This window comes from Pogona vitticeps, chromosome 3 (genome assembly GCF_051106095.1).
Source record: "Pogona vitticeps strain Pit_001003342236 chromosome 3, PviZW2.1, whole genome shotgun sequence".
In the NCBI taxonomy this organism is placed as follows: domain Eukaryota; kingdom Metazoa; phylum Chordata; class Lepidosauria; order Squamata; family Agamidae; genus Pogona; species Pogona vitticeps.
The window spans coordinates 32,453,940-32,476,234 of NC_135785.1; the positions used below are offsets into that span (position 1 = coordinate 32,453,940).

At 39.2% G+C, this 22,295-nt stretch overlaps 1 protein-coding gene across 8 annotated transcripts in view; it reads right to left on the reverse strand.

Moving 5' to 3' along the window:
• The window catches only part of U2SURP (U2 snRNP associated SURP domain containing), a 61,228-nt gene that overhangs the window by 10,490 nt on the left and 28,443 nt on the right, over nt 1–22,295 (reverse strand). For 4 of the 8 annotated variants that reach the window (XM_078389137.1, XM_020802000.3, XM_020802001.3 and 1 more), the window contains exons 10-19: nt 21,003–21,168; nt 17,786–17,997; nt 16,272–16,315; nt 7,538–7,642; nt 6,604–6,670; nt 6,130–6,293; nt 5,603–5,765; nt 3,130–3,209; nt 2,018–2,105; nt 160–282 (exon numbers count right to left, since the gene is read on the reverse strand). In XM_078389137.1, the coding sequence (XP_078245263.1) occupies nt 160–282; nt 2,018–2,105; nt 3,130–3,209; nt 5,603–5,765; nt 6,130–6,293; nt 6,604–6,670; nt 7,538–7,642; nt 16,272–16,315; nt 17,786–17,997; nt 21,003–21,168 (1,212 nt within the window). The remainder of the gene's footprint in view (nt 1–159; nt 283–2,017; nt 2,106–3,129; nt 3,210–5,602; nt 5,766–6,129; nt 6,294–6,603; nt 6,671–7,537; nt 7,643–16,271; nt 16,316–17,785; nt 17,998–21,002; nt 21,169–22,295) is intronic. The other 4 variants (XM_078389138.1, XM_078389139.1, XM_078389140.1 and 1 more) reach the window with 1 other exon arrangement.

Below are 22,295 nucleotides of genomic sequence, written 5' to 3' on the forward strand. Positions count from 1 at the left end.
CAACCTCAAATCAAAGGGATGTTCTATCTGGGAAGCAAAAGAAGCCTTCATGTCCTAGAGTGGTATAAGTCACTGCCAGAATTTTTCCTTACCTCTAAGGACTGATTCTGTTGTTTGGTTCCACATCAATAGTAAATAAATGTCTTATCTCACACTTACCTCTACTTCCTTTTCTTCAATAATATTTACAAGCCCCAAGAAAATATTCTGTAGTTTGATCAAAAATGGTTCTGGATAAATCGCCCAGTCTTCCCATGCTCTGAAGCATGTCATTACCCGTTGCTAAAAGTAGTAAACAATGCTAGTCATTTGTATTGAGAAGAACTTTAAGAGTAGAATACAAAGTGAGAGGCTCTACATGTATTTAGCATTATGCAGTGTTCCTACAGATTGATGGATTTGTTCAACTTCAGTGTAAACAAATAATGGTTTAGACTGTAAGCAGAGTAGGATGCAGACTTGAATCGTAGAAGACTGAATTTTGTTTTCAAAGCAAAATATATGGAAAATGCATTTTTGGTGGCAGCCAATTTTATTTTCAGTTCAGCTTATAGAGTAACTTGTAGAACATTCTTTCAAGGACATACAAAAAATGTTTGGTTCACACTGTAAAATAAACTTACCACTTCACCCTTCCTGAATCAAAACTTTAGCCCAAAATTAAGTTATGAAGTATTATCTACATTTTTCCAAATCTTGCCGTGCAGTTTTAAAAATGCATACAGTAAGATGTGTACAACAAGGAAATATATAAACAGAAATTCATACATTGGAGCAGTATGTGCAAAAATATATTGTATTAGACTGAACTGCTTGCAAAAATTATTTACATCTGACAATTGCTTTGAAGAGCACACAAGAACATACTGCATAGACTTTTAAAACTGCTATCTAAACCAGAAACAGAACAGAATAAACTTAATATTGAAAAGAGCAGAAACTGGAACCAAATTTGAGGAATTGAGCTTCCATACTTTCTTTTTCATGGACTATTATGAAAATAATAACACTAAACAATTAAATATAATAATTCCCACATGCAGAATTTTTTTTATAGCTAGCAATTCAGATAATGTTATAGGGCAAAGGCTCAAGTCTGAAACTATTTAGTATACAACAAGTTTTGGCCTAGTTTTTTTTTTAATGAACAGCAATTTGCAGGAGCTCTTCAGGACTTTTTTCAAGACTTGGTCTTGGTTCAGTACTTGGTCTATCAACATTGTAATTATACAACTGCTTAGCTGAAAGTAAGCTCTGATGGACTAAATAGGGTTTATTTCTAAGGAGAAATGTGTCACATTGTGATGTAAATATTTCTGTTTTATTTCTCAAATCAGTATGTTTTACTAGAGAACCATACACATTTACAGCTCAATTATTGGGGGTTCTTACTGGGACGTGGTGGCGCTGCGGGCTAAACCACAGAAGCCTGTGCTGCAGGGTCAGAAGACCAAGCAGTCGTAAGATCGAATCCACGTGATGGAGTGAGCGCCCGTTGCTTGTCCCAGCTTCCGCCAACCTAGCGTTTCGAAAGCATGCAAATGCAAGTAGATAAATAGGGACCACCTCGGTGGGAAGGTAAGAGCGTTCCGTGTCTAAGTCGCACTGGCCATGTGACCATGGAAGATTGTCTTCGGACAAAAACGCTGGCTCTATGGCTTGGAAACGGGGATGAGCACCGCCCCCTAGAGTCGAACACGACTGGACAAAATTGTCAAGGGGAACCTTTACCTTTACCTTTACTGGCATTGACCTATAAAATTATCTACCTGGAGAGCTTTGTTATACAATTCTCTACTAGAGAGCTTTGTCATGACACTGAACATTTGGCAAAAATGTTCATTCTTCTCCATCCCCTTTAATAATGATATTTTATGTTACTGTTTTCATTCTGCTATTTTACATTACATATTTGTTTTATACCTTTTATACATTACATATTTGTTTTATACCTATTCGAGAAAGAAACAGAAATTGCCAATATAAAAATAAAATATTACAATAGCCACACACATACCTTAAAGTTTTCAGACTGTAAATGACCTTGTATGGTTCTGTAGGTAGCATTCAGATCAGAGAATATCTGGCATAACTTTGTCTCAAAACTGAAAAGATAATTTCAATTATGTTAAACCTTGCAGAATAAAGTTTAGTTCAGCAAGTCATACAGCTTCTACTTGCTACAACAAAAACATGCTGTCAAGTTTGAATATCCGCTTACACTATGAACCTAAACACACAGGACCCTATTCAGGAATTCAAAAGGATTAATTTGAAAGTGTTGGTAGGGTTTTTTGCATCATTCCCCTGCCTCTTTTTGTTTCTCCAGGACAAAGGACTATCTTAAATCAAAAGCTTCTGTTATACCAGGGGTCTCTCCATGAGACTGTGCTTCCTGAAAAATCAGGGTTCCTGTCCATATGGTAAAACTCCATATGTATGACTTCACTTCAGATTCTCCTTCATATGGAGACAACACTAGGGGGAACATGAGGATAGAATTCTTTCCCTATTCATACTTTCATTTTTCAAAAGACACCTGAACAGAGTTCCAATAGAGACTATGTATTTGTTTGTTTATTTTATTGATCGATTGATTTATATACCTCCCATCTGGCAGCCAAGGCCACTCTGGGCCACAATTTAATTTACATCTTAAATTGACTACTTCAGTAAACGTTTAAAAGTCCAGCATAATTACTACAAATGTGAGAGTTTTACTGCTATACTTCCAAACTGCTGGAGAGCTCAGTGGTTTAGGCATCTGGCTACAGAACCAGAGGTTGTCAATACAATTCCCAACTGTGCCTCCTTAACAGGGGGTGGACTCAATTATCAATAGGAATCATTCCAGCTCTGCAGTTCTAAGATAATGATGATGAACTTGGCTGAAAAACTGCTTGAATCTTTGTACATGAGTCTGCATATACACAGATGCTACCTTTGACCACATGCTTAAGCTTGGATGAACAAATGCTGTTCCTGGCAATGATACATTTCAGTAACATGAGCGGTTCTTGCAGGATTATGCCAAAGCACCACATAATATAACTAGATAGTATATGCAAATTTTTAAATAAAGAAATGTTATTTTATTTTTAAAAAGAAATTTAAAATCCTGGTACTTACAATTTTCTGTAATATGAAGCATTAGCAACTTTTGCAGAGGAATTGTACAATACATCAGAAACCAAATATAATCTTGCAATCTGTAAAGATAACAGAACTAAAGTTATCGCTATAAATTTGCTTTATAAGGAACAATCTTATGCCTATGCCAAAAAGCTTATATGTTCAGAACACATTACCAACATTCAACACTAAAATATTCCAAGCCTGATTTACATATAAAGATTTCCCATAAACTACTTAAAACATAATTTAATAAACTGTACCCCTTAACCTCCAGGTTGCCAGCTAGCAGCAAGCCGGAAATGATACCTATAATACTATAATACCTGCACCTTCCAAATAATCTCCTCCCTGTTATTGGGAGGAAAAGATAATTCTTTCACACCCCTGCTAAAAGAATCCCCTCTTCACCCATACAGTTAGGTCCGGAAATAATGGGACACTGACACAATTTTTTTTTAAATTTCAAATGTTTACCAAAATAAGTTCAAGTACAGTTAAGTAATGAATATAGACTTAAAGTGCAGGCTATCATCTTTAATTTGAGAGTATTCACATCCAAAGTAGAGGAAAGGTTTAGGCCTTACAGCTCTGTATTATGTAGCCCTCTCTTTTTCAAGGGACTAAAAGTAATTGGACAATTGGCTCAAAAGCTGTTTCATGGACATGTATGGGCTATTCATTATTTCATCATCAATTAAGCAAGTAAAAGGTCTGGAGCTGATTCCAGATGTGGCATTCAAATTTGGAAGCACTTGCTGTGAACCCACAACAAGCATTCAAAGGAGTTCTCAATGCAAGTGAAAAGGGATGAATCCATCAGAGACAGCAGGAACATTAGGAGTGGCCAAATCAACAGTTTTATCAATTTTGATTTTTAAAGAAACGCACCAATAAGCAGCTCTGCAACTCAAAAAGGCCTGGACAACCACAGAAGACAACTGTGGTGGATGACGGTAGGATCTTTTTCAAGGTAAAGAAAAACCCCTTCACAACAGTGAAGAATACTCTCCAGAAAGAATGCATCTCAGTATCCAAGTCTAGGGCTTCACAAGAACAAATACAGAGGATTCATCACAAGGTGCAAACCATTCATAAGCCTCAATAATAGAAAAGCCAGGTTAGACTTTGCCAAAAAATACCTTTAAAAGCCAGCCAAGTTCTGGAACAGTATTCTTTGGACAAATTAAACTAAGATCAATTTATACCAGAATGATGGGAAGAAAAAAGTATGGTGAAGCCTTGGAACAGCTCATGAGCCAAAGCATACCACATCATCTGTAAAACAGAGTGGAAGCAGTGTGATGGCATGGGCATATATGGCTTCCAATGGCACATTTATTGATGATATGACAGAAGCAGCCAGATGAATTCTGAAGTGTATGGAGATAAATTGTCTGCTCAGATTCAGCCAAATTGATTGGACAGCACTTCACTTTACAGATGGACAATGACCCAAAGCATACTGCGAAAGCAATCGAGAGGTTTTGTAAGGCAAAGAAGTGGAATATTTTGCAATGGCCAAGTCAATCACCTGATCTGAACCTCATTGAGCATGCATTTCACTTGCTAAAGACAAAACTTGAGGCAGAAAGACCCACAAACAAACAACTGAAGACAGCTGCAATAAAGGCCTGGCAAAGCATCACAAAGGAGAAAAGCCAGCATTTGGTAATATCCATGCGTTCCATACTTTAAGCAGCCATTGTCTGCAAAGGGTTCTCGACAAAGTATTAAAAATGAACATTTTGTTTATGACTGTGTTAATTTGTCCAATTACATCTAAGCCCCTGAAATAAGGGGACTGTATATGAAAATTCCTAAATGTTTCATGCAATATTTTTGTTCAACCCCTTGAATTAAAGATGAAATCTGCACTCCAACTGCATCACAGTTGTTTCATTTCAAATCCATTGCAGTGGCAAACATAGCTAGAATTATGAACACTGTGTCAGTGTCCAAATATTTCTGGATCTATTTCTAAACTGTCAGTACTGCCTACATACCTTGGTGAGTCCTTTTTAAGGAGAAAGGTGGGATAAAAATATTTCAAGTAAAATAAATAATACCCAGTTTCAAAACTGTGTTTCAAGCCTCTGGATTCAAATGTTTCAACTGATCATGGTTTTATTCAATCACTTAATGTTTTGCATTTTATTATACCAACGTTTTCTTTAAATAATGTTTTTATAACTGATGTGGGATGTCATGGGATATGGAGAACAACAATAGGTAAATCAGACAGACAGATCTTCTTTGCCAAGAAGAGAGAACACAGAATGAGATGTGGAGTTTTACAGCTAAGGTGGAACATAATTTTAATTTAATAAAAAAGCATATCTGATATATTCATATTTCACACATACTCACACTTTAATGTAAAGTCATTCATCAGTGTCAATCAATCATGCACTAAGTTATAAAGAAATGTTATACAAGTTACAGAAAGTGCTTCAGAGATCATTCATACCTTTTTAGGAAGTGGAGTTTTCAAGATGGAAAGTGACTCGGCAACGCAGTCTACAATTTCTTCAGCAGCTTCAGCATTATTAAGACAGAAAACCATTGCATCTCCAATATCATTCTTACGCGGTGTTAACCCACGCAGGATTTCCTCTAACTTGTCCCTCTGTCTAAAATTCCAGTTTCAAATTTTTAGACAACTTAGCAAAATCTTTTCTTTATACGTATAAGTAAGCCTTATTATACCTTATACTTTATGATCAAAATAATCTACAACAATCTGCAATCCATTCTTACAATTTACTATATCATGATAGAAAGTGGGTTTTTTTTTCACCCTTACTCAACATGAGGCAAGAAGAGTGATTAGAAATGAGGAAATTTAAGAGATTTTGTGGGGGGGAAAGATGGCCAGCTCTTCATATACTGGAATTCCTGCATAGGTTGCTTCCTAAACCACAGGAGAATATCATAGACGGGTTACTGTACATCTATGGGGAAAGATGACATATTAGGCTCTTCAGAGATGCTTACTCCTCCTTAAGTGCCCCCTTCTTGCTAGGCTCCTCTACAAAAGCTTCGGGCTCTTGCTCTTCTGACATGCCATGGAGATATGGATTTAAAGGAGGTGGTCTCCAAAATGAGCCATTTTTAAACATACGGAAGTCTTCAGTTCTCCATTTGGTCGGGGCATCCCCCTAAGAAAACAAAAAACAAAAGATCAAAATCACTTCTGGGCTGGATCCCAGCAGACTCGTTACAAAAAGAAGCACTCCTTCTGTATGCAGAACAAACAATGATCCAGCAGAGGCCTGCAGCCTGGGAAGGGGGTACAGTAGTCATTTTCTGAAAGGGGAACTATGCTATTTTTAAAAGGTAGGGGATTTGATAGGAGGGGATGCAGGAACCCCAGGAAGTGGAGAAAACAACCATAACAGATTAAAGCTGATGACCGCAAATCAATATGTTTTGCATTTTATAAAATTAGAATCAGCTTTTATTTCTAACCTGAAGAATTGAATACAGCTTCCACCGGTAGTATACATGGGCTGGAGTCTGGTTCTCAAATAAAAACCTAAAAAGCAGAGAATGGAATAAAAAACAGGTTTATTAAAGTAACATAAGAAAAAACAGTACTTTAATTTTCTGAAGCAAAACAAACAGTTTCTGCCATTAATCATTCTGCTGCCATAATCTTCCTATACTTCGTTCTTGCAAACAACTACATGGTGAAAAGTGTCTGCACTCTGTTATTTCACGTAACTACATAATACACACAGAATGCTCCCCTCTGAAAAAAAAAGAGAAGGGGGAAATGCTTACAGATAAAAAACCAGCATGTTATGCATAAGGCTACACTAGAATTTCTTCCCACAACAGCTACGTTTCTGTGTCTGGGGATTTTATTTTGGCAAAGGGGAGTCAATCATATAAGGCCACATGTGAAGTTTGCAGTAATATAGTCCACACATTTAGTTTCTCATTTACTAATTGTGAGAATTATACCTGACTTTGTACAATACGTATCACTCTGTTCCAATAAAGGTTCCCTTTGACATTTAGTCCAGTCGTGTCTGACTCTAGGGCGCGGTGCTCATCCCTGTCTCCAAGCCACAGAGCCAGCGTTTGTCCAAAGATAGTTTCCGTGGTCACGTGGCCAGCACAACTAGACACAGAACGCCTTCCCATCATGGTGGTACCTATTTATCTACTTGCATTTTTACATGTTTTCAAACTGCTAGGTTGGCAGGAGCTGGGACAAGCAATGGAAGCTCACTCCATCGCGTGGATTTGATCTTACGACCACTGGTCTTCTGACCTTGCAGCACAGAGGCTTCTGCGGTTTAACCCGCAGTGCCACCATGTCCCTCTTTTCCAATACCTGTGACTAATTACCGGGACAACAAAAATACTGAAAAGAACTAGGGGTAAAGAAAATTACCTGAACATTGGATTGTTGATTTCTCTATTCATAATCATGGCTTCAAACATAGGTCCTTCACGCACCACAAATTCTATCATTCGATGTATAAGCGCAAGCAAATTCCTACAACAACAACACAGTTAAAGAAAAATTGATTCAGACCTAACACTATACAAACTATACTCCACCTAAGGTATTAATAAATGGAAATTATTATTTTTGCTGTTCTGTTAAAGTGATTTGAATGATATAGATTTTGGTGCAGTATTCTAGTCATCAGTGAGGGGCAGAAATAAAATGAATTAATGCACCTTCAGTGATGAACACTGATGTTGTTTGTATTTCGAATATAAAAGTTCAACTGAAAATGTTTTTGCCTCTTTCAAGGCAAATAAAATGTTATGCAAACTGTACACTAATAACACATAAACCAGTAGTATGCGAATTTGTGTTTTTAAACTACAGCTGACAGAATTCCACAAGCAATATGGCCATTGTCCAAGCTCTGAAGAATTTTAAACAATTGCAGTATAAAAACACAAAGCTGCGCATTTCTCATCTCAATTGTATCAATAAAGTGCTCAAAATTATACACTAAAACCAATATTAGTCACAACTAGAAATACTGACATGACTGGGATTTGTTCGTTTCCACTTCACAAATCCTGTTAATGTCAATGGGCATTCTCTAATTCCAGCTACTGCTATATTTAATTTCATATATTCAGCATTTAACAAAAGCTTTTTCTATGTCCTATTTAAAAATATAATGTTGGTTTTAAAAGAGATGCACTGTTGTGTGCATGCACACACAGGGACATGCAAATGCAGACAAAATCCAATAGGGGAGGGAAGAGGGAAACTGGGAACAATTAATGCTACAGTTCTGCTGACAGCTAACTGGAAAAGGTCCTGATCATGATTAGATGACTGGAAGAGAAAGCCATAGGGAAATCCATGCACAAGTGGAATAGAAATAAATTATTTTTATAAATTCAAAATTAGTAAGAATGCTTTTCTTAAATGAGTGTTAAACTGAAGAAAGTTGTCACTGATGACAACATTCCTTTTAATTAGAATTTGTGAGGTATAAGTTCTAATCCTTGTACAGTGTTGTGTTGCTGGTTTTTTTTTAAATTGGATATAATGAGATTCAAGGTGTGTACAGTAAGCAATTTACATCATTAGAAATGACTCTAATTTTTAAATCTCTGCTTTTCAGCATATTGGGTTGGAATCTCTATCAGTACACAGAGACAGTCTTCCATCCACAACTACCCCTGCACCTTCACATACACATCAGGTTATGAAGGGTTAGAGAGCTCTGTTGCTTAGTGTGGGATCTATGATGAGATGGTGCTGGGGGAAAGAGAAATCGGACAAAACCACATAGCCCAATTTCTTCTTCCCACAACATCCCATTATATTCCACTCCATACTGTTCAACAGGACCCGCCAACCAGATACAGGGGCTTTTTGTGGAGTGCAGGTGACTGTAGAGGGGAGGATCGAACAAGAACTTTCTGTGTGTGAACTCAGTTAACTCAGTTGATACTAAGGATCATGCCACTGACCCCAATCCAGGGAAGCAAAAGTGTAAGAGCCATACACAATGAAGCTGTGTTTTTAAATCTTTGGCTGAATAGTATTATGCAACATTGCACATGCTTTCCAAAATTAAAAGTAAGCCCATGATGCTTATATGAGGTGGTGAAAATATATTAAATCCATGGGTATGTGTGTTAACTTACACATGTAGAAATAGCCTCACTGGATTGGGGTACTCAACCATGTACCAAAACAAGCTTCACAAAAATCTAAGAAATTATAAGAAAAATATAGTCCATTTTCCCTTAGCCACCCCACTTTCATCCTATCATAAATAGTATTTGCCATGATTCAAATGAGTATTGATTCTCTGCCCCATACAAAAGGTATATGTGACCACTAAATAAGATATACATCCCAGCACTTGCAAAACGGCAATTATTCGAAGTATTATGCCGAGATTTAATCCATACCAAAATCATCAGTGTGCATAGTATTTTATTTCTGAACTTTAGATTAACAACTCACTAGTAATGCGCATCTGTTTCTAACAATTTTTAAAGGAAAATACCTTCCTACCTGAATGATAGGTAACTATTTACACATTTAAAACATATAACTACAACCAACAACCTACAAGTATTGCACACTCAGCTCAGTTTTTAGTAACTTCCTGAAATCTTTGAACTCCCACTCAAAACATTCCAAATGACTCATCTGTAATTTTATTCACTTGCAGCATAAAGAATATTTTAGGATACACAATCTGTATCTGAAAATAAGTAAAGAAAAGGGATGGGCCTTTCATATTTTTTAATGAATTCCTGAACTTTTAATGCAGAAGTATGTGTACAGTGGTGCCTCACAAGACAATGTTAATTCATTCCGCCAAAATCGCTGTCTTGTGAAAACATCATCTTGTGAAATGCAGGTCCCCACTGGAATGCATTGAAATCCATTTAATACATTCCAATGGGGGAAAAATTGTCTTGTGAAAATCACCCATAGAGAAACTGTTTTGCAATGCATGGACCCAGCTGTCAAAATCGCTGTCTTGCGAAAAACCGTCCCTAAAAAAACCGTTTTGTGAAGCGTGGACTCAGCTGTCAAAATCGTCTTGCAAAAAACAGTCCTGAAAAAAAACCATCTTGCGAAGCACGGACCGAAACATCATTTAACGAAAACTGCCCATAGGGAAAACCGTTTTGCAAAGTGCTATAGCGATCTCAAAAACCCATCGTCTTGCAAATTAACCGTTTTGTGAAGTAATCGTCTAGCGAGGCACCTTTGTATTGTCTTTTTCTTCCATGTGTATACATGGTGTATGTACTTTCCCTATTTCATTAATTTTAAAGAATGTTATTTGATTAATATACTGTGTATTCTGGTGGAATTGGGGAGTGGTTGTTTTATATTGTTGTTGGCTACTTTGTTGTATATGTCAGGCTGAAGTAGCTGCCTCGCTTGTTGCTTTCTTGTCTTTTTTCTATTGCATTGCTCAGCCCCAGAGGGTCTCTGTTATGCTGGGCGGGTCACATTGAACTCATATTGTTGTTTCCTCAGTTAGGGCAGAATCAAAGATCTTTCCAATACTGGCAGCACTGTTATGCAATGTTTTCCCCAGAGAGGCCCACCTAGCACCTACTTTAATTATCACAGCAAGCCAAAACCCAATCTTCCTATGAATTTTATATTGTGTTGCAGCTTTTATCTTTACTGCTGCTTTTTAATGCATAGTTTATCTTCTCTGGCACAGCTTCAATGTTACACTTTATCTTACTTTTTATTGTTTGTTGTTTTTAATTTGCTAGTTTTAACTTGTGAGCTGTATACAACTCTTTGTTTGCAAAACAGCTGATAAATAATGTAAATAAATGTAAAACATACTTAACTATCACATATGTAAAGCAGTAAGGAATTACTACTTCTTTCAAAAGAAAATTAGACAACCATATGTCAGATATGCTTTGATTTGGATTCAACACTGAGCAGGCAGCTAGATTCAATAGCCTTATAGACTCCTTCCAACACCATTCATACAGTAGGCTATAATTCTAGCTATAGTCAATAAGCCAGTGCACAAGATCATAGAATTTAATGGGATTTACTCCTCAGTAAATTAGTTTAGGATTAGCCTGCAACTCTGGACCATTCCTGGAGTGCTTAAGCACAGTAATTCTGTGTAATGGCACCAGAACTGCTGTTCGAAAACCTCAGCAAAATAGCATAAGTTCAAGTTTACTGTATTCACTAAAAGCTGTCACAATTGTTTAAAATACAAATACAGTGGTGCCTCGCATGGCGATTGCTTGGTATAACGATGAAATCACTTTGCGATGAAGATTTTGCAATCGCTTTTGCAATCGCTTTCCGATGTTCCCTATGGGGGAATTTCGCTTTGCGATGATTGGTTCCCTGCTTGGGGAACCGATCATCGCAAAGCAATGCTTTTTAAACAGCTGATCGGCGCAGCAAGCAAGGCTTTTCAAATAGCTGATCGGTGCCGCACTACCCCCCCCAGAGCTCCTGCATAAACAGGGGACAGCGGGAGGGGGAGGGGGGGCACTCCGGATTGGCCCCTCGGGAGGAGGGAGGGAATGAGGGGTGAAGGGCCTGGCCCCGATCCCCGCGCGCACCCCTGGGGCGCCGAGCCAGAGAGCAGTCGTGGCGGGAGGCACCCGCTGGGGACTGGGATCAGGGCGGCAGCGGCTGGAGGGGGCGCGCCAGAGACCCCCCTCCTCGCCCCATCTGCACCCTGCCAAGCAGACCGGGCATCCGGGGTTGGCTGGCTGGCTGTGGGTGGTGCGCCCCTTCCCGCCCCGGGCGGCTGCCTGCCTCCGAGCCCGCTGCTCGCCATCCAAGTAGGTCGGGTGTCTCCCGGGCTGGCTGGCGAGCAGCGGGTGGATGGTGCACCCCTTCCTGTCCCGGGCGGCTGCCTGCCTCTGAGCCCTCCTCCCACCGCTCGCCGCCCAAGGAGGCCGGGTGTCTCCCAGGCTGGCTGGCGAGCCGTGGGTGGATGGCGTGCCCCTTCCCGCCCCCGGCGGCTGGCTACCTCTGAGCCCTCCACTTGCCGTCCAAGGAGGCCGGGTGTCTCCCGGGCTGGATGGCTGGTTGGCGAGTGGCGGGTGGGTGGCGCGCCCCTTCCCACCCCAGGCGGCTGCTTCCGAGCCCTCGCTTGCCGGAGAAAGACCCTCCGGCCCGCCCGTCTGCGCCCTGGGACAGCCTCGCCAAGGAGGCCGGGCGTCGTCCAGGGCTGGCTGGTGGTGCTTTGCCATGATCGGTTCCCTGCTTCGGGAACCGATCATCGCAAAGCAATGCTTTTTTAACAGCTGATCGGCAGTTTCAAAATGGCCGCCCGCTGTTTTCTGGGACGGATTCCTCGCTTAACAGGCAACGAAAATGGCCGCGCTATGGAGGATCTTCGCTGAACAGTGAGTTTGAAGCTCATAGGAACGCGTTAATCGCGTTTTAATGCGTTTCTATGGGCTTTTTTGTTCCTCGTAGTGACGAATCCGTATAGCGACAATTTTTCCGGAACGGATTATCGTCACTATGCGGGGCACCACTGTATGATCAAGTAAAATCATGATAAAATCACAGATATATAAAATAATAAGACCCTTCATATCTGGGAATCTCCCGCACAATTGATTGCAATGGCTCTCATGAAATTAGGACGAATGTTTCTGGCCACTTTTGCAAACAGCGCTGTTCTGTATAAGGGTCACAGTCCAAAAGTTCCTGATCACCTTTATCTGAGGGCTTTCCTCCTGTGGAGCAGCCAAAATGTTACCCAGGAACTTTTCTCTGGGATTTTGATAGAGCTGACAGTTAAGTAAATAGTGGACAACATCCTCTATCTCACCTGCTCCCTAAATACATAGCCTTAGATGCTTAGGGACATTAATGTACCTGCCATCTAAGACAGCAGTTGGCATGGTTTGGAAACGGAGTTCTGTGAATGCTGTTCTCAAGGAGGCAAATGTAAGTGTATGTAAGTATTGCACCATTGAGTGGCTTGTCTTCAGCAGATGGTACCAATGAGAGGAATCTGAAGAGTCTATTAAGGCTAAGTCGTCACTGTCCAGTTTGTAGATCCAGTCCCTCAACATTCTTTTAACTCCAGAAAAAACAAAAATGTACGTGGAGAGGGATTTAGATTTTAGTAGGGTTTGAACTGAAGTTACCCGGACGCTACTCTTCCATTGCTCGACTATATAACGTTTAGGTAGACGGTGGTCAGACATATCCATCACCCTCTTATAGTAGGAGAATATAGCTAGAGTTGCCCCGGCTTTAATGGACACCATGCATGTCTCTGTTCTAAGAAAAGCTGCCGGACTCCCCTGGGGTGCCGCAAGGATGTGTCTCAGAAATTTGTTCTGTCCTCCTTCAAGATGGTGTAGGTTGTTCCGATTCATATCCCAAATCTCAATTCCATAAAGCATTTGAGAGATGACCCTCCCTGAAGACTTTTAAAGCTGGGGTTACTAGTTTACCACCTTTAGAATGGAAAAATTTGGCCAGAGCATGGCTAGATTTCTGAACCGATATTTTTGTGCTCTGTATCTGGGATTTCCAGAGGTTTTTCTCATCAAAATGCACTCCTAGGTACTTGAAGGTCTGGACTTCTTCTATTTTATTTTCGCCTATAGTCCAGCTGAATTTGGGGGAGTGCTTTCCAAAAATCATCACTTTAGATTTTGTGTAATTTATTTTTAGTAGCTCTAGGTGGCTGAACTCTTGGAGCTTATTTAAGCTTCTCTTCAGTCCCTTTTTGTTCATAGTAATGCAATGTCATCAGCATATATAAGACTTGCAATCTTATAATTCCCAATTGGGGGGGGGGGATGATCTGGATGGTTTAAAGCTGTTACATTATTAATATAAAAGTTAAAAAGTAAGGGTGCAAGTAAGCACACGTTTTACCCTTTGTTTGTACGAATTTCGTCTGTCAGCCTTCCAACTGTACTAATCCTTACTCTCAACGTTGTGTTGGAGTATAGTTCTTATATTAGGGTTAGGGTTATTTATGTTAGTCTCTGCAAGCTTATCCCATGATTTCTGGTGATTGTATCAAATGCAGAGGAAAGTCAATAAAAGCTATGAACAGTTATTTGAATGGCCTGGTGGTATATTTTCATACAAGATGATGTAACGTGTAGATTGATTGATTGATTGATTGATTGATTGATTGATTGATTGATTGATTGATTGATTGATTGATTGATTGATTGATTGATTGACTGATTGATTGACTGATTGATTGATTGATTTTATATCCCACCTATCTGGTCGGTTAAGACCACTCTATTTGATCTACTGTGCTATGGCCCTTCCTTAAACCTGTTTGCTCCTGGTGAAGGAATAGCATGCATAGTCTATCACACAACCCACCTCCAAAGCTGAATGCCCTCAGTACCCTTAAGGCAATATTCTTTTATTTGAGGCTAAATTGCAAAATTAGCCTAAATGGGAACTCCATCTCCCTTTACACATAGCAGATATGTGAAGTCCACTATAGGATAAGTGATTCTCCTCTTTTGGATTCCATTGACTATGGATATTAATTTATATTCTGTTTTTCCCTAAATATATTGCCCTTAATACACCTTCCCCTTCATGTCCAAAATAAATATGAAGTTTTTAAAAAGTTTAGGAAGGAGAAAAGATGGAATTTATCCAGTTCACTGCAAAGTGTTCTAAGGCCACATAGGAACTTACCCAAGAATAAAAGACAGTATGCTAATTCCCTTAAAATGAAATGAATGAATAAAATTAAATTTAACCAATATCTACTGTTTAAAACTGCTTACCATACTCTACTTGCTAAATAATACTAAAGATAAATGTCTATAGTACAAATGTAGATTCCACAGCAGGCAGTTAAAACAATTATTAAAATTTCTTATTAATGTCTTCAAAGTCATGCTAACAGGGTCCCTGAGATTAAGTTCAACATTTAAAATTTCAGCAATATTTTCAAACACAGTTATTGATGTAGTGGTAACGTATTTCATGATCTCTAAAAATGCTGCAGTGAATAAAATTGAAGCACTACCTTCTCTACAATATAGTGATAGTACTATTTTAAAGATCAACAACAACAACAAAAAACTTAGCGAAGATTTACAAGCATATTCTATTGGCTAGAACTATCCCACACCACTAAAACCAACTAAGAAGCTGTAACTCCTTTACGTTAATACCGTGTATATCATGGCAAGCCTTACTACAAAAGTATTGTGAATATTCATGACAAAAAATAGCGTAGTATGAAGGATGATAGCTTAAAAAAAAACTAAAACATCAAGTTGGGCAACAAAAAAGTCTTTCAGTTATAATAAAACCACATTAATTGGAGCCGATCGTACCAATGTCTGGTCAAAAACTGTATACTTTCCCAATCCATCCCATGATGTTTTCCTGGTCCCCCGCTGCCGCAGACAGTTCAGCTGGTGTTGCTCACCAAGGCCAATGTCAAAGAGAATTTGGAATCTGTTGGTGCTCATTTATTTTAAGTGTTTGCAATGCTATGTCTGAAAAGAGTTTGTGTTTGGCTGAGCAAGGGTATGCCTAGCACTACTTTATCCCTATATTGCACTACTCCTGAATTACTCTTTATAGAAGATCATCACTGGATGATGTGGCTACATGCTGTGTTTAGACGTCTCTACAAGTACAAATTCTAATCTGAAGAAGAGGAAACACAGTGAACAAGCATGTACAGCCTTTAAGGATTACAGAAAACAAGACTTTTTATTCCCAGTCTCAATAACAAGTCTACTTCTGATTCTTATATGATGTCCTAAATTATATACCAAAACAAAACTGACACTCTTCTGTGTCCGCTTGCCTGTTAATATCTTCTGAATGCCCCCAGGCTATTTGATTTATAACTGTAACTCTATTAAGCCATTAAATTATGGACAGGTTGAATGCTACTCAAATGTTTAATAAAATATGCTGGTACTTGTGTTCATTCCATTTGTAATCCATGTAATTCTTCATCTGACCTAAAATAATCCTTACAGTCAAGTGAAATATGACCTTGAAACCACAACATTCTCACTACAAACTTAGTTATTATAAATAAACCATTGCTCAGTCAAACCTAACTCTTCCTCAACATCACAATTTCTGTAAAATTCCAAAGGGGATATTTGCTATATTTAGATCAGTAATAATAAAGAAAAACATGTACCTTTCTGTTGGGATAACCACTTTGACTATGGCTTGCGACAGAGTCTGTATATGAAGTCACATCAGATAATAAACATAGAATATGTGAGTATTGTTAACAAGTAACAAGCAAAAAAAATACATATGCATTGAAAATACTACACATCTATCAAAAGTTTTGCAGGCAATCACTGCTGCGAAGTTATAAACTACGCAATAACATAAACAGCAAATGGCTGTGTCCAGTGAACTACAAAATGTTCACTAACTTCAATGTACAAGGACATTCTTGACAGAATGCACACCAGTGCACTAAACAGGTACTATACTGACAACGACAACAACCACCCCAATCCAAAGGAGCTGGCAGAAAGATCCATGCATACAATGGAGTTTACTTATTTATATAACAGTTCCTGTTTATTGCACCAGCAGCTGTTTTCAAATGCCTCTTCAGTTTTGGAAACAGCTCCCCAGTAGAGCATAAGAAAGTTGCTTAGAGAAAGAAACCCTCAATGGACTCAGAAAAGCCCATTCTGTACATATGAATGGACTTGTCAGACTGAGTTCGAGGGGGGAAAATCTTTTTTGTTTGATCCTGAGCAAACTAATGTTTATGATGCTGAAACATGCTTTATTTATAAGATTGTGCTTTTATTCCCCACAATCTCCCTTTCTAGAACTTCAGTTCATCCAACTTGAACCACTGGCTTTAGCCATAGTTAAGCAATACGTATACAGTAATACTGACCAGGGCTCTCACTTAACCAGGATATGAATCTAATGTGGGTTCCCAGTTTCAGAACCTGCTTAGGAGAGGAATCCCTGTGCAGCCTTAACTGCAACAATCATCCTTACCAACATAATGCTTAACCAGGGTTATAGCCAGCAATAGTTATTCATACTCCAGAAAGGGAAGAGCAAGAAGTACACAATCTTGCAGCCTATTCCTAATTCAATCAGCTGTTATATTTTTATACTGGATCTTAATTCCCTAGCCTTTGAAGCCTTATAAAATATTGAATCAATGTGACCTGCCATTTATGTTGAAAAGATACTTACCATTTATTAGCAAGCTGACTAATATCCTTTGAAATATCCTGAAAATATGAAGCTATCCTCAGCTACTTACTCAAAAATGTCTGAAACAACTTTCTACATAGAAACTGTTTGTGAGTTCATCATGATGTTAAGTCATTTGCCTGAATTAAAATTTTAGCAATTAAAATGAAGTAATTTGGATACTGCAAATCTGGCAGCTAACAAAAGGGGGACATAGGAGAAAGAAAAACCAGGGAATGTGGAGGGGAAAAACACGTGATATCTAGATTTAAAAGTCCAATTAAAAACAAGGCTCAGTTCTGCAGCCTAAGCTTAAACAAGGTGACAATACCTTAAAAGTGAGGCTCCTTAAACTAAGGCAGGGAACAATTCAATTTATCTTAGAACAGGACAATATAATTCTTTAGATTTTTTTTAAAACTACCACAGATTTAACATTGAAAATTTGAAGTATGGCCTAGGGTAACTTTTTACCTTCTCAAAATCCTCTTTGTTTTTTGGTGGTGGCAACATTGGAGCATTAGGATTCTTCAATCTCTCTCTGGGCTGAGCATTAAAGGGCAGTCCTGAAGGAGGTGGTGGAAGAGTATGCTCCATCATTGAAGGAGGAATGTATATAGGATGTGGAGGAATAGGAACAGCTTTGCCCCAGCCTAGTTTCATTTCAAATGACATGATCATCTTGCCTGGCAAACAAAAGATTAAGAACATGTATGCTATTAGCAATAGGATCTTTGGAGGTAATAAATTCATAGGACTGCCACAACTCGAAAGCAACTTGACAATACATAGCGAAAGCAACAACAGGTTGTCAGCGACATCTGTATTTCAGTACAAATATTTCTAACTTATTATTATTGTCAGTTTAAACATATTCAAACTCACTAGTAGTCTAGTTTTACCATGTTCATACATAGCACATCAATATTAATCATGTGCCATCAAGTCAATTCTGACTTATAGCAACCCTTTCCAGGGTTTTCTAAGTAGACAATACTCAGAAGTGGTTCACCATTCCCATCTTCTGGGGGTACCCTGGGACTCTTCTCCCAGGAAGCACAGTGGGAAATGACTGCCATCAGCAATGTTGCTTCCTGTAACTTTTTTGGGGGGGAGGGGTGTCCTAGTTATGCCCCAAATGAGGCTGGCAATATTGTCTTAGGAAACATAAGAACATAAGAAGAGCCCAGCTGGATCAGGCCAAGGGCCCAGCTAGTCCAGCTTCCTGTATCTCACAGTGGCTCCACCAGATGCTTCTGGGAGCACACGAGACAACAAGATACCTGTCTCTTGATACCACTCCCCTGCATCTGGCATTTTGAAGTACCTGCGTTTTAAGTCTGGAGATTATAACCCCAATAATGGCTTGCAACCTGCGATGGACCTCTCCTCCAGAAATCTGTCCAATCCCCTTTTAAAGGAATCTAGGCCAGATACCATCACTACATCCTGTGGCAAGGAGTTCCACAGACTGACAACACGCTGGATAAAGAAATCTTTTGTCTGTTCTCACACTCAATTTGAGTGGATGTCCCTTGGTATTGCATGGGAGGTAAAAGAGCTTCCCTCTATCCTAGAAGTGTCAAACTCAATTTCATCTTGGGCCAAATCAGCATTATGGTTGCCTTCAAAGAGCCAATTGTATTTGTAAGACTATATAAATATAGCAATGGGAGTACGTAATAGCGACAACTAGGTGCTGTATGCCACCCAAGCGGCTGTACAGTGGTGCCTCGCATAACGTTTTTAATTGGTTCCAAAAAAAAAAACCTTATGCGAAAAAAACTTTATGCGAAACACCATTTCCCATAGGAATGCATTGGAAACCGGTTAATCCGTTCCAATAGGCACGGATTGGCGTCCTTAAGCGAAAAAACCCATAGGAAACATTGTTAAACGATACAATGTTTCCTCCATTGGAATGTATTGAAGCCGACTCAATACATTTCAATGGCTTTGCGAAGTCAATTTTTGCAAATTTAAGTGTGTCATAAAAGGGTCAAAATGGTTTTAAATGCTTGGATTAGCTTCTGCACCCTCTAAAACGGATGCAAAAGTTAATTTGGCTTTGATCTGACTTTTCGTTAATTTATGCTGAATTTTTCCCCCCAATTTTTGACAGCTGTCAAAATCTGACAGCTCCATTGTTTCCTATGGGGGAGAAAAAAATTCACAAAAAATTAACGAAAAGTCAGATCAACGCCAAATTAAGTATGCACACATTTTAGAAGGTGCACTAACGATTCCAAGCATTTAAAACCGTTTTTCAACATGTTAAGACACTTTTGTAATTGAAAAAATGAACATCGTTAAGTGAAGCAGGGGACCTAAAACCAAAAACGTTAAGCGAAGCATGGTCCCAAAATCGCTATGTGAAAATCGCCCATAGGGAAAAACGTTATACGAAGCACAATCTGACTCTGAAAAAATAAACGTTAAGCGAAAAAAACGTTAAACGAAGCAAACGTTATGCGAGGCACCACTGTACTTTCTTACTCTTCGCTGCTTGGAATACTGGGATTAGAAGTCCTGCTGGGCAGATTCCCAGCATCCTTGCAGAGCATTACAGGTAACCAAGTAAGGCACCTGCGTATTATATACTGCATAGTAGCAGGCAACACTGTGGGGGCCACATGAATGAACCAGCTTGCTGGACTCAGCCCACGGGTCTCGAGTCTGACAGATGTGCTCTATTCATTTAATCCAGTGGTTGTTAACCTTTTTGAAAGAAACGCCCCCTTGAGCCATTGAGGACGTTATCATCGCCCGCTCCCCACGGTGATGATATCTTATTTATTTATTTGTTTGTTTATTTATTTAAGACACTTAAATCCAATGACCCCTGAAAACAAAATTCAATTCCAAGAAAATGAAATGCCCCAAAAAAGTAACATTTAATGATTTAGTTGCAAGCGAATTTTAAGACGCGAAAAGAAATATAAAAAGGGCATAAAAACAAACCACAATGCAGGAACTAAAAATTTCAAGACAAAAACTCTGAAACTAAATTAAGATTGGAGGAAAATATGTATTCATGCACACTGTAAAAAGGCTGCAGCCATCTTCACAGGTTTGGCGTGCTCCAGCGCCCCCCTACCGCCCCCCTTCTGCTCCAGCGCCCCCACACCGCCCTTTTCTTTCTACTGCCCCCCCAAAAAATGAAATCGCCCCCTGGGGGGCATTATCGCCCACGTTAAGAACCACTGATTTAATCCATCCCCTGCATAATTTTATATGTCTCAATCATGTCCCCCCTCAGGAGCCTTTTTTAAAAAGCCCTAAACACTGTAGCCTTTCCTCATAAGGGAGGTGCCCCAGCCCAGTAATCATTTGAGTCGCTCTCTTCTGCACTTTTTCCAGTTCCACTATGTCTTTTTTGAGTGCAGCAACCAGAACTGTACGCAATGCTCCAGGTTCGGCTTTGTTTTGTACAATGCCATTTTATTTTCAATCCCCTTTTTAATGATACTTAGCATGAAACTGGCCTTCTTCACTGCCACTGCACACTGGGTTAACACTTTCATCGAGCTTGTCCACCAGCAACCAAGATCTCTTTCCTTCACAGTGAAAAAGTCTGAAAATATCTGAGTACAGATACCCTCCTGTTCCTCAATAATCCCCACTAGAAAGTACAGTGTTTTTTAAACAGTCTTCTAGTAAAATACGAAAATGAACTTAAGACTTTCACTACCATTTAAATTCTTTAATGCGCGTTCAGCATCTCTCCTATTCATGAAGGCAACAAATCCACAATTTCTCTCCCTTGCTCTTTCTTCATCAGTTCTTGGCCACATAATTTTGACACTTGCTAGAGGTCCAAAGCGTCCAAATTCTTGACAAAGCATTTCTTCATTCATCTATAGGAGGTATAAGAACCAGAATAAGATTATTTCTCACAAATACACAACTTCCTTTAACTTTCAGATGTAAGGGGAAAACAGCTGAGAGGCTCATTAATACTGAGGGGTCATAATAAAGAGGCCACAGAAAAGACAGAATCCCTTGGAGGCCTGTTTTCAAGCATAAAATCATGATTTAGATCTAACCGTAAAACATACAAATCTAACACTGTTAGTAATACCTTTATTTTGCAAGACACAGACTCTCTAGTTTGACTTTACAGTGTGTGGTAACTTATTCTACAAAATTAATATGAAGGTATGGAAGGAGTAGATACAAAAAACATCAATTACTCATCTCAAGGCACAGGAGGAAGTATGAGCTGGGGTGGAGAATGGATTTAAGAATAAGATTTGACAGAGCACAAAGACTTAAATAAATAAATAAATAAATAAATAAATAAAATAAATAAATAAAATTGAGTGGTACAGTCTTCAGCAGAGGTAGACAAATGTCTTCTTTTCATGAAGGAAATAGAAACTTTGTTTACTATGTACAATATGAGGAAACAAAGAAGCGGTAACAGAATTCCCTGTAGGCATCTTCAGAATCAAGCTGGTACGTTTGTACTATTTTCATTACAACTGAAAGAATGATACACAATATGAAGGTGGGAAGCAGGCATAGGACTTTCATATTTCAAGGACATCTGTCCCAATAAATAAGCCAGAACTCCCCAGGCTGAATTACAGAAATGAAAAATCTCAAACTAGCAAGAGGTAGAGCAGCCCTCTCACCTCCCTGTTATTCCCATGGTATTTCTCTGTTGAGAAGGGGGGGAAAGCATCCCCCTGCAATGTGTGTGTCGTAAGCAACATTCCCTCTAATTTTCAGCCCCACCGGATAGAGCACTGCTTCTCTCTCTTGCGGCTTCTCCCAGTGTGCATGCACAGCTCTCCCCCCCACACACACCTTTAACTAATACGATCAATGCACAGAGAAGGAAGAGAGCTGCATGGAAGGAAGCAGAGTCATGCGCGCACCCAGCTTAGTGGGAACCTTGGTCATGAGGATTCTCTGAAAATCAAAATGGTTGATGGGAGGTTGAGTTCTAATGGAGGCCAAGAGCCTTTGTAAGTTTCAA